Genomic DNA, 15,668 nt, shown 5'->3' with positions numbered 1-15,668 from the left:
GAGTGTGCCCAGCCCTGGGCTGAGCACCGGTACCAGGTCTCCTGGCAGTATTTCCAGGGCAGCTCAGCGCTTGGATATCCAACTACAGAAAATACTGCCCAAACTACCATAGCTTTTCTATTAATAACATTGACAAGTCTCTGGGCCACCAGGACACCAGGTTCTTTTTCTGTCCTTTGTATATAGTCCACTCTTATCCAGTGTTGAAGAACATTAAAGAATTCCATTCACTCGCATCCCATACATCTGAACCAGTAGCTCCGTTAATGAAAGAGGGGCTTTCTAAGCAATTTTGGAAGAGGTGGCCAAACAAACAAAACAAAAAACAACAACAACAACAACAACAACAAAAAACTACTCTTCCTTTTTAATGAGCACAAACCATTCCCTGGTACTTTAAAAGCATCATTTACATAGAAAATTGATAGGCTGGCTTCAAACTTTCCTATTTACCCATAAAAATAGTTTCACTAAATGACCCCTCACTTGGCAAATTAGCCATGTTCCAGACCTGGTTCATACCAGAGAAGATCAAGGCTACATTTCATTCAACCAACACTGGTGAGTACCTCTTGAGTGTCTAAGTGTAGTGCTACAGAAAGAAAGGCTGTAAGTATCCTTGGGGTTCTGGACCTGGGTGGGGTGGGAGAGATGGCAACTATAACTGGAGACAGACACACCATGTCAGGTTCTGTAAATACCAAATGTGAGGTTTCCTGAGTTCAGAGCAGGAGGAAAGTGGAGGCGTCCCAGGTAGCTTCTTAGAGAAGGTGAACACTGAATGGGATTTAAATCAAGGAAAGTTGTCGACAGCCTTAGAGGTGCCCCTTTTCCTCTAGTTATTTTTAAAGAGATTTGACGATATTGAGATCCAACTTTGGCCCTCATTCTAAAGTTTCCATGAGCATCTACATTCTTAAATGTGATGTTCTCCTTTGGGCCCTGTTTATGAGGTTGAGGAAGCAATGATGTAAAATAGAGGATGTGTTTGCTTTCCATCTTTCTTTAACAAACAGACACAGGAAGTGTAAAAGCTGACATTGCCAGGCACAGCTCTGCAGCCTGGTGGGATGCTACTAACATCCTAGAGGGAAGTCCCAGTGGCGCAGAGCCAGAGGAGGTGGGCATATCCAGGCTGTGACACCCAGACACTGCGGCTCCAGAGGCTCCTACAGGGGCTGCCCAGAGAAGCCCCATAGGTGCTTGTTAAATGAACCTGGCTCCCGAACCATCAGCCATGCCATTCTTATGGCATTTCATCGCATGCCAGATCCTGAGTGCTGGAAGGGCTCAGTGTGTTCCATGGCACTTAGGCTAAGCCAGCCTCTCTAAATTGCACAGAATTAACTGTGAGAGCTAAATTCCATGAGAAAGAGATCTTGTTTTAAGAATGCTCAGAATGAGTGATCTTCCCGGGTGCGCAGTCACTCCTAGGTGTTATCTATCAGGCCGTCAAGTGTAATGGGTAAGAGCATGGATTTTGAAGGAAACCGGTTCATCCTCCATGCTGCTATTGCTAGATCTGAGATCTCAGGCACATTACTGAAACACCTCTGCTTCAGGTTCCCATCTGTAAAATGGGGATAATACTAGCACTTTTCCTATAGGTTGTTAGGAGGATTAAGTGAGTTAATATATATGGATGTGCATGAAACATACTGGACTAAGTGGCTGTTATTTTTCATATAATGTTACAGCTGGAATGGACCCAAGAACTCATGACTAACCTCTCATTTCACAGAGAGGAAACTGAGGCCCAGAGCAAGAATGTGACTTGCTCAAGGTCACTACAAAAAAGTGGCAGAGTGGAACCAGCACCCAGCCTCCTGGCCCTTGCTTCTTCAGCTCACCTGCTGGATCACTAAGAACACCAGGAGAGGATCCTGGCACACAGACAGCTCTCAGCAGCACCAACCATGTCAAAAAGCCGGAGAATACTTACAGTTTGGGTTCAGGATACGTGACAGGATAGGCATAGATGCTGAGAAATACAGAAATGTTGGACTCTCATAAATCCTCACTATTCAAAGTGTGGTGCAGAGTTCAGCAGCATCAGCATCACACAGAAGCTTGTTAAAAATGCAGATTCCCAGGCCCACTCAGACCTGCTGAATCAGTATCTGTATTTTAACAAGATCCCCAGATACTCTGTGTACACATTAAAGTTTGAGAAGCACCGCCCTAAGTGGAGAAAGCTTGGGGCACAGCTGCTTGAAAAACGGACAGAAATGTGTGAGAAGGGCTGTTTTATAGGAGCTGAGTTCTTTCTGGGACTGACGGGAAAAGTTCCTGGCCCCTTAGTGGGATTCAAGCATTTCTGTAATCCATCAGCACCTGCTGAGAGCAACACCTGTGGATGCCCCTCCTGTAGCTCTCACAGCCTAAGACAGATCACCAAGCCCAGCAGGTGCAGGGATTCAATGTGTTACCTTTTTATTAAGGCGTTCACGTGCTCAGTGCTGCACTGAGGGTTCAAGCGTGAGCAAGGCCACTGGGATCCTGCCCTGGTGAAGGGCACCCTCCATGAGGGGGAAGTAGGCAATAGACAAAGAAATAGACAAGAAAATATCAACTAGTGAAAAGTGCTCTGCAGAAACTCTGCCAGGGTGATGTGACAGATGCAGGCACTGACTCCTCAGCCAGGTCGATAGGCTTCTCTGAGGAGCGGACTGAGGAGTGTCCACACCTGCGGCCCAGCACTGGCCCTAGGACTCTACTAAAGGTGGTGACACCTCTGGGTGGACTGACTGGCTGGGCCTAAGTATCCTTATTATTTGACGGAAGATCTCACTAGATTCCTAAACACTGTGCATCAGTGGGTGTGGCACACTCACTGTGAGGCAAAGGGTGCCCCCCCCCCACCCCGGTCTTAGGGTTTCTAGGGCCCTAGGGAGTCCCCCTTCACATTGATTTATAGTCTCCCATCCCCTTTTGGGTGTCAGTGAGGAGCCATTATTCTGCATTTCCACAGATGAGGGTTTTAGGCAAGCCTGCCCCTGAGAACCCGGAGAAGCAGTACAGTTTATTCCCCTCACGGGAATGGCAAAGCCTGCCAGCCGCCTGAATAAACAAGAGGCTGGCGGTGGCATCACCCCATTGGCCTGCAGGGCTGAGCCAGCTGGTGTCCCCCAGGGCAGCAGCCACAGCTGCCCCTCCTTGGCCACCCCCAGTCAGCCACCTCCAACCTGGGGGTGCTGGCCCTCAAGAGCTCCCCACCTCTCCCTGGGACTCTGCGCTTCTCACACCAAAGGCCTTTGGTGAGGCGATTCTCAGGAGATGCAGGGGATGCCACCTGCACAGAGTACCCTCGATTCTGCCCTGGGAGATAGGTGAACCCCATGACCTCATGCCTCAGGCTCTTCCCCCTGGGACAGCTGCAACCATGACATTTCTGGTGTGTGTAACTTGGCTCGTGGGCAGTGCTGGCAATGTGGCAGCAGAGGTGGGAATCGTGCCTATCTGGCAGAAGCAAGTGTACCCATGGCCCCTGCCAAGGATCCTGGCACACTGAAGAAGAGGGGAGGGAAGAGGGAGAAAGAGCAGATAGATAGAGGGCTCAGACAGAAGGCTGGACGCAGCCAACTGTGGCAATGAAAGATTTGGGAACGTTGTCATCATGATTCCTTGGGCCAGGCAGAGCCAAGGAACTCAGAGGTGTTCATAGAACAAGTGCCATGTGCAGGAGAGGTATGCAGTTGGGCACTGGAGGGTGCCTGATGGGAACAGGTGTCCACTGGTGCCACACTGCCAGATGGGAACAGGTGTCCACTGCTAACTTCAGCCAGATGCACACACACCAGAGGGAAGAGAACGTGCAAACAAGGCAGGGACCCTTGGCAAAGGGGAACCGGATGCAGGTGGAGTTAGGGGTACAGCCATCAGTCAGCCCTAGTCAGCATGGCTGGTGTTTTGACAAGCCATGTAGGGCCAGCAAAACCAGATGTGTAGACCGATGGAATGGGTATGAAGGACACAGACCGTATCCTGACCTTGTCCAGCTCTTAGACATGTGTGCGTGTGCCCGGGTGAGACTGTGTAGTATCTTAAGCCAAAACCTTGGGACCAGGGGAAAGATGACCATGGGGCAGAATTCTGGCAGTTCTCTGTGGTCTCGTTTTTACAAATAGAACCAGGGACAGGGGTGTGGTGGGGGGAGGGTGCTGGCTCTGGAGATCAGGTGTAAACCCACACCACAGTCATGGCCTACTTATATAACCACATAGGGCAAGGGATGAAACCTCTCTAGGCCCCAGGCAGGAAAAGAAGGAATGATGACACCTACCTCACCCAAACTTGGCACAGAGATGGATAAGGGGCTGCATGTGGTACAGTGCTGGGCAAGGAAATCAGGCTTGAGGCATGTGGGTGAAGCTGGAGTGGGAGGGACCCTTGGGGTCTCCATAGCAGACATGCAGGTGGAAAAGGAAAGGGAAGCTAGGGTTTGGTATGGCTGGCATGGGGAGGAAGGTAAGAACCCAAGGCTGGTGTGCTGTAGAGAGACACACTAGACACCTGTGGGAGTAGACAAAGCCAGACTGCAGGTGAGGCAAACCCTGGCCCCAAGTCACACAGCAGGTGCACACAGCCACATCTAAGGAGGCTGCCTGGGAGGCTGCCTGGTAGGTCCTGTGGGCATCAGGATTCCCTGGCAGATAGCTGGATGTGCACCGGGCTAAGATACAGATGGCAAGCCCAAGGGCAGATGGGACATAGTTTCTCATGGGAGTGACCTGAGCAAGTGTGAGGGTAACTGGACCCAAGGGGGGAGGGCTCGTAGTTCCCATCAGCTCACCGTGCTCAACCTTTGCACCCTCCAGGAGACAGCTACGACCAGATGGCCTGGGACAGCAACCCCAGCTGACAGCTGTTTCCTAGCCCCTGGTAAGAGAGCTGGGGAAGAGAACAGCTGGAAACAGCCGGTGCTCCTGATGGCAGGACAGGCAGGCCATGGCCTAATCCCTCCGACCACAGCTGATGGGAGAGACAGGCAGGCCTGGGTTCAGGGAGCCACCAGCTGCCCCACTGAACATTCATCCAACCAAACAGCTGTGGAGCATCTGTCCCACATCAGGTGCTGGACCAGGGCCTGGGAAACAAAGATGACTTGACCCAGCTTGCCCTTAAGAAGTCCAGGGCCTGGCAGGAAAGTCAAACAAGGCAACAGCAAGAAGTCCCAGGCCTCTGGTGATGAATTTCTATATTAGGGGTAATCTAACCCCTTAAAATAGAGCCACTCGAGCCATGCACACTTGCACATCCTGGCAGCTCTAAACTGTTCCTAGGCCGACAGATGGAGGGCTGACACTCGCACTGTAAGTCTCTTTAGCCAAGAAGAAAACTTTATATCCCACAATGGCAAATTAGATTTGAAGTATATACAACCCTGGGAGAGGTAATATATTGGCTTTAACTCATATTAAGATGTAAATTGAATTAAATAGTGTTAGGCTGAAATATATCTTAGAAACACTAACTTCGACCCTCTGCCTTTTCACGTATGAGGACACTGAAGTCAGGCCGGGTAAGCAGTGCCCCTCTCCAAGCCTTCACTTGAGGAAGGAGAGTGAAATGACTTACAGCAAACCCCTCGGAAAGAGCAGATTTGATCAGGAGAGTGAGCCCTGGGGGTGTCTCGACAGGGGTGGAGGGTGGAAGGAAAGGTAGGGCTTGGAAAGAGACAGCTCCCCCAACTCACAGCCAAGTCTGCACAGATGAAAATTACGTTTTCCTGTTAGCTGGTGAAACGATATATCCCCCAGGGTCAGGAATGCTTCTTTGATCATGCCTTTCAGTCCAGAAACACAAAAGCCACCAAAGCTTTAGGTGTGGGGGAGAAGCCTTCAGCAATGCCTGTGCCAGTACATTCTGGGGAGCGGGCCAGTTCTGGGTCTGGTAAATCCATCGTGGACTTAAATCTTCCTCGGAGGCAACATTATCAGGAGAAAAGTCTTCAGCTGGGACACAAGGTTCCCTGGTGCCATCTATGCTCATGGGTGTGGTTTGCAAATTCCAGCAGGTAGATTCGTGAAAAAGGAAAGAGATACACACACCAGAAGGGACAAAGCAGAAACCACGCTATGGAAAGCTTGCAGGCATGCATCTATTTTAAGAGCATGGGCTATGCACCCACACATATACGAAGGCACATGTGTACATAAGCATTTCAAGCACTTATAAACACTTACAGGTATCCTGCAGCAAGGTGGGGGTGGGACATTTCTTCATAAAATTTGCAAATTTTACAGAAATGACTGAAACCAACTAAAGCCTTGATGCTAGAAGATTATTTTAATGATCTGTCCCTCTGTTTGTCTTTTTCTCCACTTTAGTAATAAATCTGCCCCTGGAAGCAGTATGTGCTGCTAGGGGTTGAACACCATGCCTCTAGTCCTGCTGCCTTCAGAATCCACCTTTAGGCCTGGGCAGCCTACAAGTCTATGGGTCTCTGAGTGCACTCAGAGCCCGGATGAAGTCTTTTCTTGAGCTGAGTGAGTGCCACTGCCAGCTCTGTATGCAATGAACAGGGCTTGCCTTTGCCTTTGGAAGTTACAGGTTTTCTTTCTAGACTTTTAACGCCTATCTCTTCAGATACTTATGTTCTGTGCCCACCCAACCCTCAACTCCAAGATGCACCTACACTTCCTGCATGCCCTTCCCCTTCCCAGCCACTCACAGGAAAGAGAGGTCAGCTGGGGTCTATGTTAGACTGCTGACCACCTTGAGTGTTTCTTATTCCTGGAGCAGTTTTAAAACTGGTTTATGAGGTTTCAGACCTCCCCCAGTGAACTGGAAAGATATTTTTGGAGTTAAGTTTCTAGAACACACTGAAATCACCCTACTAAGTTATAGCCTCCAAATTGACAAAAACTAGAAAGTCTGACAATACCAAGTGTTGGTGAGGATGTGTGCAGAACTTTTATACCCTGCTGGAGGGAACGTAAACTTATACTACCACTTTGGAAAACAGTTTGGCAATATCTCCTGAAGTTGAAGATAAGCATAACTAATGCTTATCTTCTAGTTCCACTTATCTAATGTACCATAGAGAAATGCAGGCACATATGCACCAGGGTACATGCACAGGGATGTTCATGTATAGGAATGTCCATAGGGTTATTCTGATTTATGCATTCAGAAACTGGAAACAATCCACATACCCATCATCAGGAGAACAGATAAATTGTAGTATATTCATACAATAGAATACTACACAGCAATAAAAATGAATGAACCACAAGACACAAAAACAACATAGGTAAATATTAAAAATATAAAGTTGAGTGAAAAAAGCCCAACACACACACACACACACACACACACACACACACTTCTGTAGGATTCTATGTATTTAACATTCAAAAAAGGCAAAACTATTACATTTAGGGATGCGTCCTTAAATGATGAAACTATAAAGAAAAACAAGGAAAATGATTAACATAAAAGTAAGGATAAAGGTTCCCCTGAGGGAAGGGTATGAGTAGGAGAGAGCATATGGGGGCCTTTTGGGGTATTAAAATTGGTCTGTTTCTTGAGCTGGTTGGTGGTTACACAGGCATTTTGTTCATAGTAATTTGTTAAACTATATTCATTGTTTATACACTTTTCTATGCATGTGTCATTTTTCAGTATTTAAAACAAAAGCTTACCCAAAATCATTCCACTAAGCAGAGCTGCTCCCAGAGCTGATTTTACCAAAAGGTAAACTCAAAATAGTTCAGATTCCATTTCTCTCTCCTTCCTTCCTCTTTCATCTGCAAATGAAGTTTCCATTCCTACCTCCTCCTATATACCCAAGGTGGAACTGTGGCTATATCCCATAAATGTGTGCTTGCTTATAGTGCCAACCATTGATCTTACTCTGGGCAAAATGCCTCTCCAATCTGACCCCTTTTTTGTCTTGTCTGACCTCCAAAGAGCTCCCATTGGGATTCAAGAATATTCAAGGACCAGGAGCAGAATTTAACTTCCATTCCTCCTGCAGAACCGAGCTGGAGAGGGAGTGTTTTTTCAATTTACCCAACATTCTGCCTTTTCAATTACTGCAGACTCCAGACAGTCAGCTGGCATGAGCCTTGAGACAAACTCAAACAAATACAGTGCTCCACTATTTGGGCACAGGGGCCCAGACCCATCTGAAGACTACTGTCACACTTCAGCATCCTATCACCTTAGGCTGTCTGGTTTGGGGAAACCTCCTTCCCAAACTCAACTTTAATCCTATTTAATGGGTCTATGGGATAGAGTCACAGTTCTGCCTAGAAATTCCCCTGGAAGAGCTATTGTTTGAAGTTCCTGTTAAGAAAAATTGATGCTTGCAGGACAGATGGCAATGATTTGAAGAAACTTACAGGGTTGATTAGAAAGAGCCCTGGACCAGGAACCAGAAGGCCCTGTACTTCCTAGCACTGTGATCTTGGTCAAGTCATCTAATTTCCTGGGCTCTCACATTACCCAGGAACAAATGGGCTAAATGTATACAGAATGCTTTACAAAACGTAATATGCTATACAAATGTAAGGGATTATTATTATTAAGGTCCAATCTTTGCTACTAAACATATCACAGCTTTGGCAAGCAGATACTCTCATTGATGTAACTAAAACTGTTTTTTGCAAAAACTAGGTTACTGTGTGACTGTATAGACGATACCACCCTACTGGGGCACTGGTATTGCATCAAATTCACCCATACTCCCTCCTGAGCAGGGAGGGCTCAGCTGCTAGACAAGGCTGTAACAAGACTGTGGTCCTTGGACAAGCCCAGCCCACTGGCCTTCTCAGAGGCTGAGTACCTGACCTTGGCCTCCAGAACACTGTACTCTCCCCCCAGATCTATCTTTCTCAAGCTGTGTTCTCCAGGCAGAATGGCAACTGTTTGGCTGCCAAGGTCAGGTAAAAGCAGAAGAGGTTGCTGTCGCTCCTGTTCCTATAGAAGAGCAATCCTTTTCTTAAAGGGGCATTGCACATTTGGATGGTTCTGGGGGCCTAGGAAAACAGAGGCACTTCCCAATACTGGACCTTGGTTTAATTCCTTTTGAATGTATCTGAAAGAACCAGAAAGTGGTTTTAACTAGGAGGAAGAGTCCGAAGCCTGCATGAAGTCCATTAGTAGTGGGATGGTGCTGACCATCCACAATGTCATCATTTTGGCTGTTAACATTGAGGAAGGAGAGACTCAAGATGCCCAGGGTCCTAGTTCTTTGAGAGAACCCCTTGAAGAGAGTGGCAGACAGCGAGGAGGAGGCTGATGCGGTTCTGTTGACCGCTCTGATCTGTGTACAAATCTCAGGATCCAAAGCCCTGACCCCTCTCATCAGACTTCATATCTGATGTGATTAAGGACCTACCAACCCTCCCAGAGCCAACAGCCTTATTCAGAAAACATCTCATCATAGCATTGGAGGAGCTAAGCCCAAGGGCGGGTGGAAAAGGAACTAGTGCTCACTTTCTGGGAAAATTTTAAGGGGTGGAAGGAGTGTGTTGAAACTAATCCTTGTAACTTCAGTGTTTCATCATCTTTGTGCCAGCTATCCTGGCAAAGTAATGTAGGAATGTTTGTCCTCAATCTCTCCATGGTCAGAGCCTTGTTTAATTTAACCATTTCAAAGCATTTTCATACTGATTAGCATACTTTGTATCCTCTCAGCAATCATATGGAGTAGGCAGGGTACTATTCTCACTGTCCAGATGGAGAAGGTAGGACATGGCTGCTTGGCAGCACAAACAAAGAGTAAGGAACTCATTCTGTCCTGACTCCGAGCCTGCTGCTCTTTCTGCCACAAACCGCTACGTCTACTAATCATAGATCGAAGAACCTTAGCTCTTTCATGATAGCCCCCCAAAAGTCCACTTTTTCATAAGGAATATTGATATGTTTACAGTCATTGTGTTATTAAATTTGCCACTTACAGTAATGCTGTAAACATTAAAGAAATAGATTTCCACTCAGAGCAGCAGCTCTTTGAGTCACTGTTTCAAGTATCAGTCCAAGAACCAGATGCGAGTCAATGAAACATATCCATAAAGTTCCTTACCAATAAGATTGAATAATGATCGTTAGTTACTTTTTGGGTGACTACATGATTTCTCATCTATATGTTAAGGCATCACAGCAACAAGCACTGTCAACATTATTACAGTATCTGTAACAACTCCCAGCTCCCTTCACACACCACTAGATGAAAACCACAGCACCACCTGTACCACTCCCAGAGCCCAGTCAGAATAGTATGGTGTCTTTGTCTATGAAAATTGCATGACTCATCCATTCATTCTGGGCATGACCAGCCTGAATGCTGAGTAGGGAACATTACTTATTAGTAATCATTTTTATGTCTTCTTCCTCTAAAATGAATTTCAGATGGATTCACACACATAAATACAGGGGTATGCACCAGAACAGTTAAGAGAAATTAGGAACCATATACAAAGGAAGGAGATGACTCCACCTTAAAACTGGAGGTAAGATGCTTATTGTACCTTTACATTTCATTGAGTTCTGAGGTCCCTGGAAGTCAAGGTAAAAATGGAAAGACATTGGTTATATGATTAAGGGGATTTTATAGATGAAAAAAAGAAGGTACAGTATTGGCATTTCTACTTAACTGATTTTCTTTGTCACCAACAATTTGGCATAATTTTGAATGAATCTTTTATGTATATTTTCCCTTTCATAGAATAGGATGGGTTAAGTCTAGTCAGCACATGTGCTAGCTGAAAATTTACTGTGGGACGTTTGATATGCTTTTGGGCTCAATCAAGAAAAAGATATAGCAACCAGAATCTTCCTTACCTCCTCCAGTTTATCCACTCGCCCCACCAGTTTGGTGGTGACTGAATGTAGCTTCAGGAGATCCAGGCCATAGAACGCTCCTTCCAACATGTCTATGATTGTGGAGAGCTATGAAACAAGGCAAGGGGTTAGTCCAGGGCTGGGGCAGACAGACACAGGGCAGAGTTTCCTTTCAGATCTGCATGCTGGGGGCTCGACAGGAAAGCCACTAGCCAGGAATTGAGAGGTTGCCGTGAGAAACACATTTGTGTAGGCAGGGATGTAGGCAAGCACAGTGGTGTATGTGCATTCTGCCTTCCGAAATGTTTGGGTAAGAAAATGGGAGAGTCCTACAAGAACAAGTAAACCTGAGGTCTAGACCTCTTCACAAACTGTTTATACCTCTTTTATGAAATCTGTCAGTTGCATTGACATCTGTCTTTCCTACTAGACTGTGAGCTCCTTGAAAGTAGTGTCTCAATAGCAAAGACATGGAATCAGCCTAAATGCACATCAATGACAGGCTGGATAAAGAAAATGCAGTATGTATATACCATGGAATACTATGCAGCCATGAAAAAAATGAGATCATGTCTTTTATGGGAACATGGATGGAGCTGGAGGCCATTATCCTTAGCAAACTAACACAGGAACAGAAAACCAAATACCACATGTTCTCACTTATAGGTGGGAGCTAAACAATGAGAACTCAAAGACACAAAGAAGGGAATAACAGATGCTAAGGCCTGCCTGATGGTGGAGGGTAGGAAGAGGGAGAGGAGCAGAAAAAATAACTATTAGGTACTAGGCTCAGTAGCTGGGTGACAAAATAATCTGTACAACAAACTCCCATGACGTGAGTTTACCTCTATAACAAACCTGCGCATGTACCCCTGAACCTAAAATACAAGTTAAAAAAAGAAAACAAGCAAGCAGTGTCTCTGTATCCTTCATCTCTGTTTCCCCAAGATAGCTGGCTCATAACAGGTATTTTTATTCTATAAATACTCAACAAGGTGGCTCTACATGTCAATACCTTGAGGATATGCTTCTGAAACACTCAATTTCATTGTCTACTAAAGGCTCTGAAAGACATCGACAGGTTCTCCTTAGCACAAAGTGCTAAACTGACCCTGGGCTAAAAGAGGACTCAGCGTCCCATCTTTGAGACTCTTGCTCTATGGCAAGCTGCCACAGTGCACCCAGCCTTCTCAGTTTGTATCAATACCGTCCTGCCTACCAGTACAGAGGCCCTGGCAGGAAGGTGGCCGAGGCTCTGGCGGCACTGAGGGCATGCAGACTGCAGGGTAAGAGGGAAGATGATGAGGGCCAGTTCTTGGAAGTTTACTGGGCCACACTTTTGCAATCTACACTCCCCATTTATCTCAGAGCCTAGCTTCTACATGAAGAAGTCCAAGTATGAAATACTCATGTTTAGAAGGTAAACTCCTTTCTCCCTACCAGAGGAAGAGAGCTGAATCCTGGATAGAAGCCATAAAAAGATAGCTGGCTCTTAGTACATACTGTGATAATTTCCCGATTTCTAATAGACATTTTGCCTTATAGTGTTCCAGAACTCCCCCAGAGTCTAATCCTACAACTGAGTGAGTGTGGCACTTGGTTCAGAAAGTTGTTCCATGGCAGAGCTGCGGCTCTGGCCAAATCCTGAGATACTCCTGATACTGGTAAACACTACTCTGCTGAAAGAGACACCAATGATTACTAGTCACTGAGTGAGTGCCAGATGCCAGCAGCGCTTTACATAGTCATCCATTCATTCATTTACATGGTCATGCCTAGCTGAATGTCTGGTATTGTGCCAAGTACCTCCTAGTTGTTATCTCATTACTCCACCAAGTAGATGTTATTATTCCCACATGTTATTCAAGGAGCTGGAAGGCAGACAAGTTAAATAACTTAAGTGGGATCACACTGCTATGATTTGAACCCAAGTCTGTCTGACTCCAAAACCCAGCTTGTTCCACTACCCCACGCTGCAAGGGAAGAGGGGGTGCAGGATCAGAAGAAGCCCTCGGCCAACCCATGGGGCTGCCTAAGTGGGGCCTGAGCTTCCCTACCCTAAGGACCATGATAGGATCACAGTTTGATGACCCAATCTAGAGCAGGCCCCCGGCCTCTCCTTCCCTAGGCCAACCCAGCCCTTGCGCTAAGGGCCAAAGCCTTATTCGCATTTTTCTTTTGCCTCTTTGGGGTGTGTGCTAGGCTGATAGTAAATTGTGGCAGCAATTTTCCTGAAGAACGCTGAGTTCTTTTGGCCAGCTGGGCCTGGCAGCTGCTTCCAGGCCCAGCCTCTCTGGCTCCATAAGGAGGGGTAGGCACACTTTGCTTTAAGCATCTCCCTTATACACCAGAGCTGAAAAGGACAAGTTTGCTAGGACATCAACCTTGATCCACACACAGCACTCTAGGGAACAGGCCTGACCTTCTTCAAAGGGCTTAGAATCTTCAACCATGGCCTTGCCAGACTTGTGGATCTCAAAAGTGCCCTCTCGTCCAAGGCATTGCCCCATACCAGGTCCTACCTTCAAGTCCTGGCTGTCTGCCTGCCGCAGCTTCTGGAGCCTGAAGTCTCCCTCGCAGGGATTGAGGGCCGATGGGGGTGCTACACAGGCACACTTGCACGACGAGCCTGAGGTGATGGTTTCCACGGTATAGAAGTCTTCCTTCCTGGAGGCCCCCGCATTGATCCTCTGGCAGGCATCCCGGCCCAGGGGTCTCACCACACACTTGCACTGACAGTCCGAGCCCTCAGACATAGCCTTGACCTTGTCATAGTCCCCCAGCAACTAGACACACAGAAAACGGGTTAGGGGCATGCAAACACAGGTGTCAGTCAGCCTCCAGAAGGAGGCTCTCCATTTACTTAGTCAAACGTCCTGCACTAGTCAGAGACCTCAGAAAACTCTGAACCACAGAGCCAATAGGTCACTGAGATGCAGTTTGCTGACTCTGACATTTCCTTGAAGGCATTCAGAGTTCAGCTCTCTTCGTTTGTCTTGGAAAGCTGTGCCTTTCTCATGGGGCGTTAGCCTTTCATTATTTAAAGGAAAAACCAGATGAGCCAAGTCATTTGTCCAATAGCCTTTGCCTTCTGCTACAATCCAGGTTTAGGCTTTCTTTTCTTTCTTTCTTTTTCTTTTTCTTTTTTTCTTTTTGAGACAGAGTCTCACTCTGTTGCCCAGACTGCAGTGCAGTGGCATGATCTCAGCTCACTGCAACCTCCACCTCCCAGGTTCAAGTGATTCTCCTGCCTCAGCCTTCCAAGTAGCTGGGATTATAGGCACATGCTACCATGCCCAGCTAATTTTGTATTTTCAGTTTCACCATGTTTGCCAGGCTGGTCTTGAACTCCTGACCCTAAGTGATCCACCTGCCCCGGCCTCCCAAAGTGCTGGGATTACAGGCGTGAGACACCGCACCCAATCAGAATCCAGGTTTAAGTGTAAAAAGGAAAAGAAGAAATTGGAGAGATTGAAAAGTTGGTATTCAAGTTTGAAGACTACTGGCATCTCTCATTCATTTATTCAACATTTATGGAGTGCCTACTAAGGACTGTGAGGTGCTGTGAAGGATAAAGAGATGGGCCAGATGGAGAGCCTGCTCTCAAGAAGCCTACAGTGCAGGAGGCATAGAAATAGCAGTCACACAGAGTACAGAGTGATAAGTGCCCCCGAAGAGGCAGAGGGAAAGGGCAGTGGGAGCTAAGAGCGGCTCCAACTGGAAGCCAGGGAAGACTTCTTCGAGGAGTGGCATTTAATCTGGGCCTTGAAGGATGGGTTAGATGTGGAGAAAGGGAATTGAGAGGAAAGAGACAGGTCCAGAAGTTAGTAAGGTTTACTCAGTCTAAGAGTTCATGCTTCTGAACCTAAACCCCAGGCCAAACCCAGGAAAGCAAACTGGCAGCACTTGCTGTTTTTGCAATGCTAAACATTTCCTTCTGGGCACTTGCCCCTGCCAGCCTCCCCAGGCAGGAAAACACGCGACAGTAGGCTTTCTGGAGCCCCAACTCTGGGCACTTGCTGGGAAAAGGCTCTTCTCTCCCAATCCTCTCCAAAAGGCCCTACATCCCCAAAGCCAGGGCTCCCTTCCTAGGCAGGCAGAAGGGTTCCCTTCATTTGATTAATGATTTCAGTGGGCAAGCATTGAGCTTGTTTGAGTAGAAATGTTCCTTGGGATGCTGTCTGGGGGGAAGAAGACTTGTAATGTTTTCCTTGCAAGGATTGGGTTTCTTCTAATACTAATATTTGCTTTAGGGCTGTTGTCAAACACAGAATGGATCAGTGGAAGAAGGTGGTGTAGTTAAGGGTGACTTAAGCGGCTGTTCTTTACGGGCTGATAGTAAATTGTGGCTGTCTACTCTCTGAAACTCTGCCTGGATTCCTACATAACCCTGCTCTGAGAACCCTGGATGGATTCCTTCCTTACAGGAGGCTCGGGTTTCAGGAAAGTTTTTGTTGATAGTGTTCCAGAGCCCCAATGTGAGAGATTTTTATGTCTTTTCGATTTAGGGGTCAGTGGGAGGTAATGGGTGGGCAGAGGGCATACATTAGCATCATTATTAAAGGAAGAGTGAGGAGGCTAGTGTTTGATAAATCCCAAAGTGCAGCTGATTATTCTCTCTACAGGAAGGAGACAAGGCCCAGTCTTAGGGCTTGGTGGAGGTGAAGGTACAGGCAGCCCTGGAGGATCCTTTTTCAGACATCCCCCATTCTGAGGATTCTGGTGACACCCACCACACGTCATCATGCCTGCTCTGGAGAGCACAAAATAAACACTCCAGAGAGAACTACCCCTTACAGACATGAGATCTGGGCTGAAGACTGTCAGACGCCCTGGCTCTACCCATGTATCTCTTCTTTTCTTTTTTTTTTTTTTTT

At 46.9% G+C, this 15,668-nt stretch overlaps 1 protein-coding gene across 3 annotated transcripts in view; it reads right to left on the bottom strand.

Annotated features, from left to right (window-relative positions):
- The window catches only part of OLFML2B (olfactomedin like 2B), a 40,771-nt gene that overhangs the window by 23,426 nt on the left and 1,677 nt on the right, over positions 1 to 15,668 (bottom strand). For all 3 annotated transcript variants that reach the window (XM_016931082.3, XM_016931078.3, XM_016931080.3), the window contains exons 2-3: positions 13,314 to 13,577; positions 10,792 to 10,899 (exon numbers count right to left, since the gene is read on the bottom strand). In XM_016931082.3, coding sequence (XP_016786571.1) covers positions 10,792 to 10,899; positions 13,314 to 13,577 — 372 coding nt within the window. The remainder of the gene's footprint in view (positions 1 to 10,791; positions 10,900 to 13,313; positions 13,578 to 15,668) is intronic.

This window comes from Pan troglodytes, chromosome 1, assembly GCF_028858775.2.
Source record: "Pan troglodytes isolate AG18354 chromosome 1, NHGRI_mPanTro3-v2.0_pri, whole genome shotgun sequence".
NCBI lineage: Eukaryota > Metazoa > Chordata > Mammalia > Primates > Hominidae > Pan > Pan troglodytes.
The sequence above is the reverse complement of the archived record's forward strand: the minus strand, read 5'-3'. Positions and strand labels throughout refer to the sequence as shown.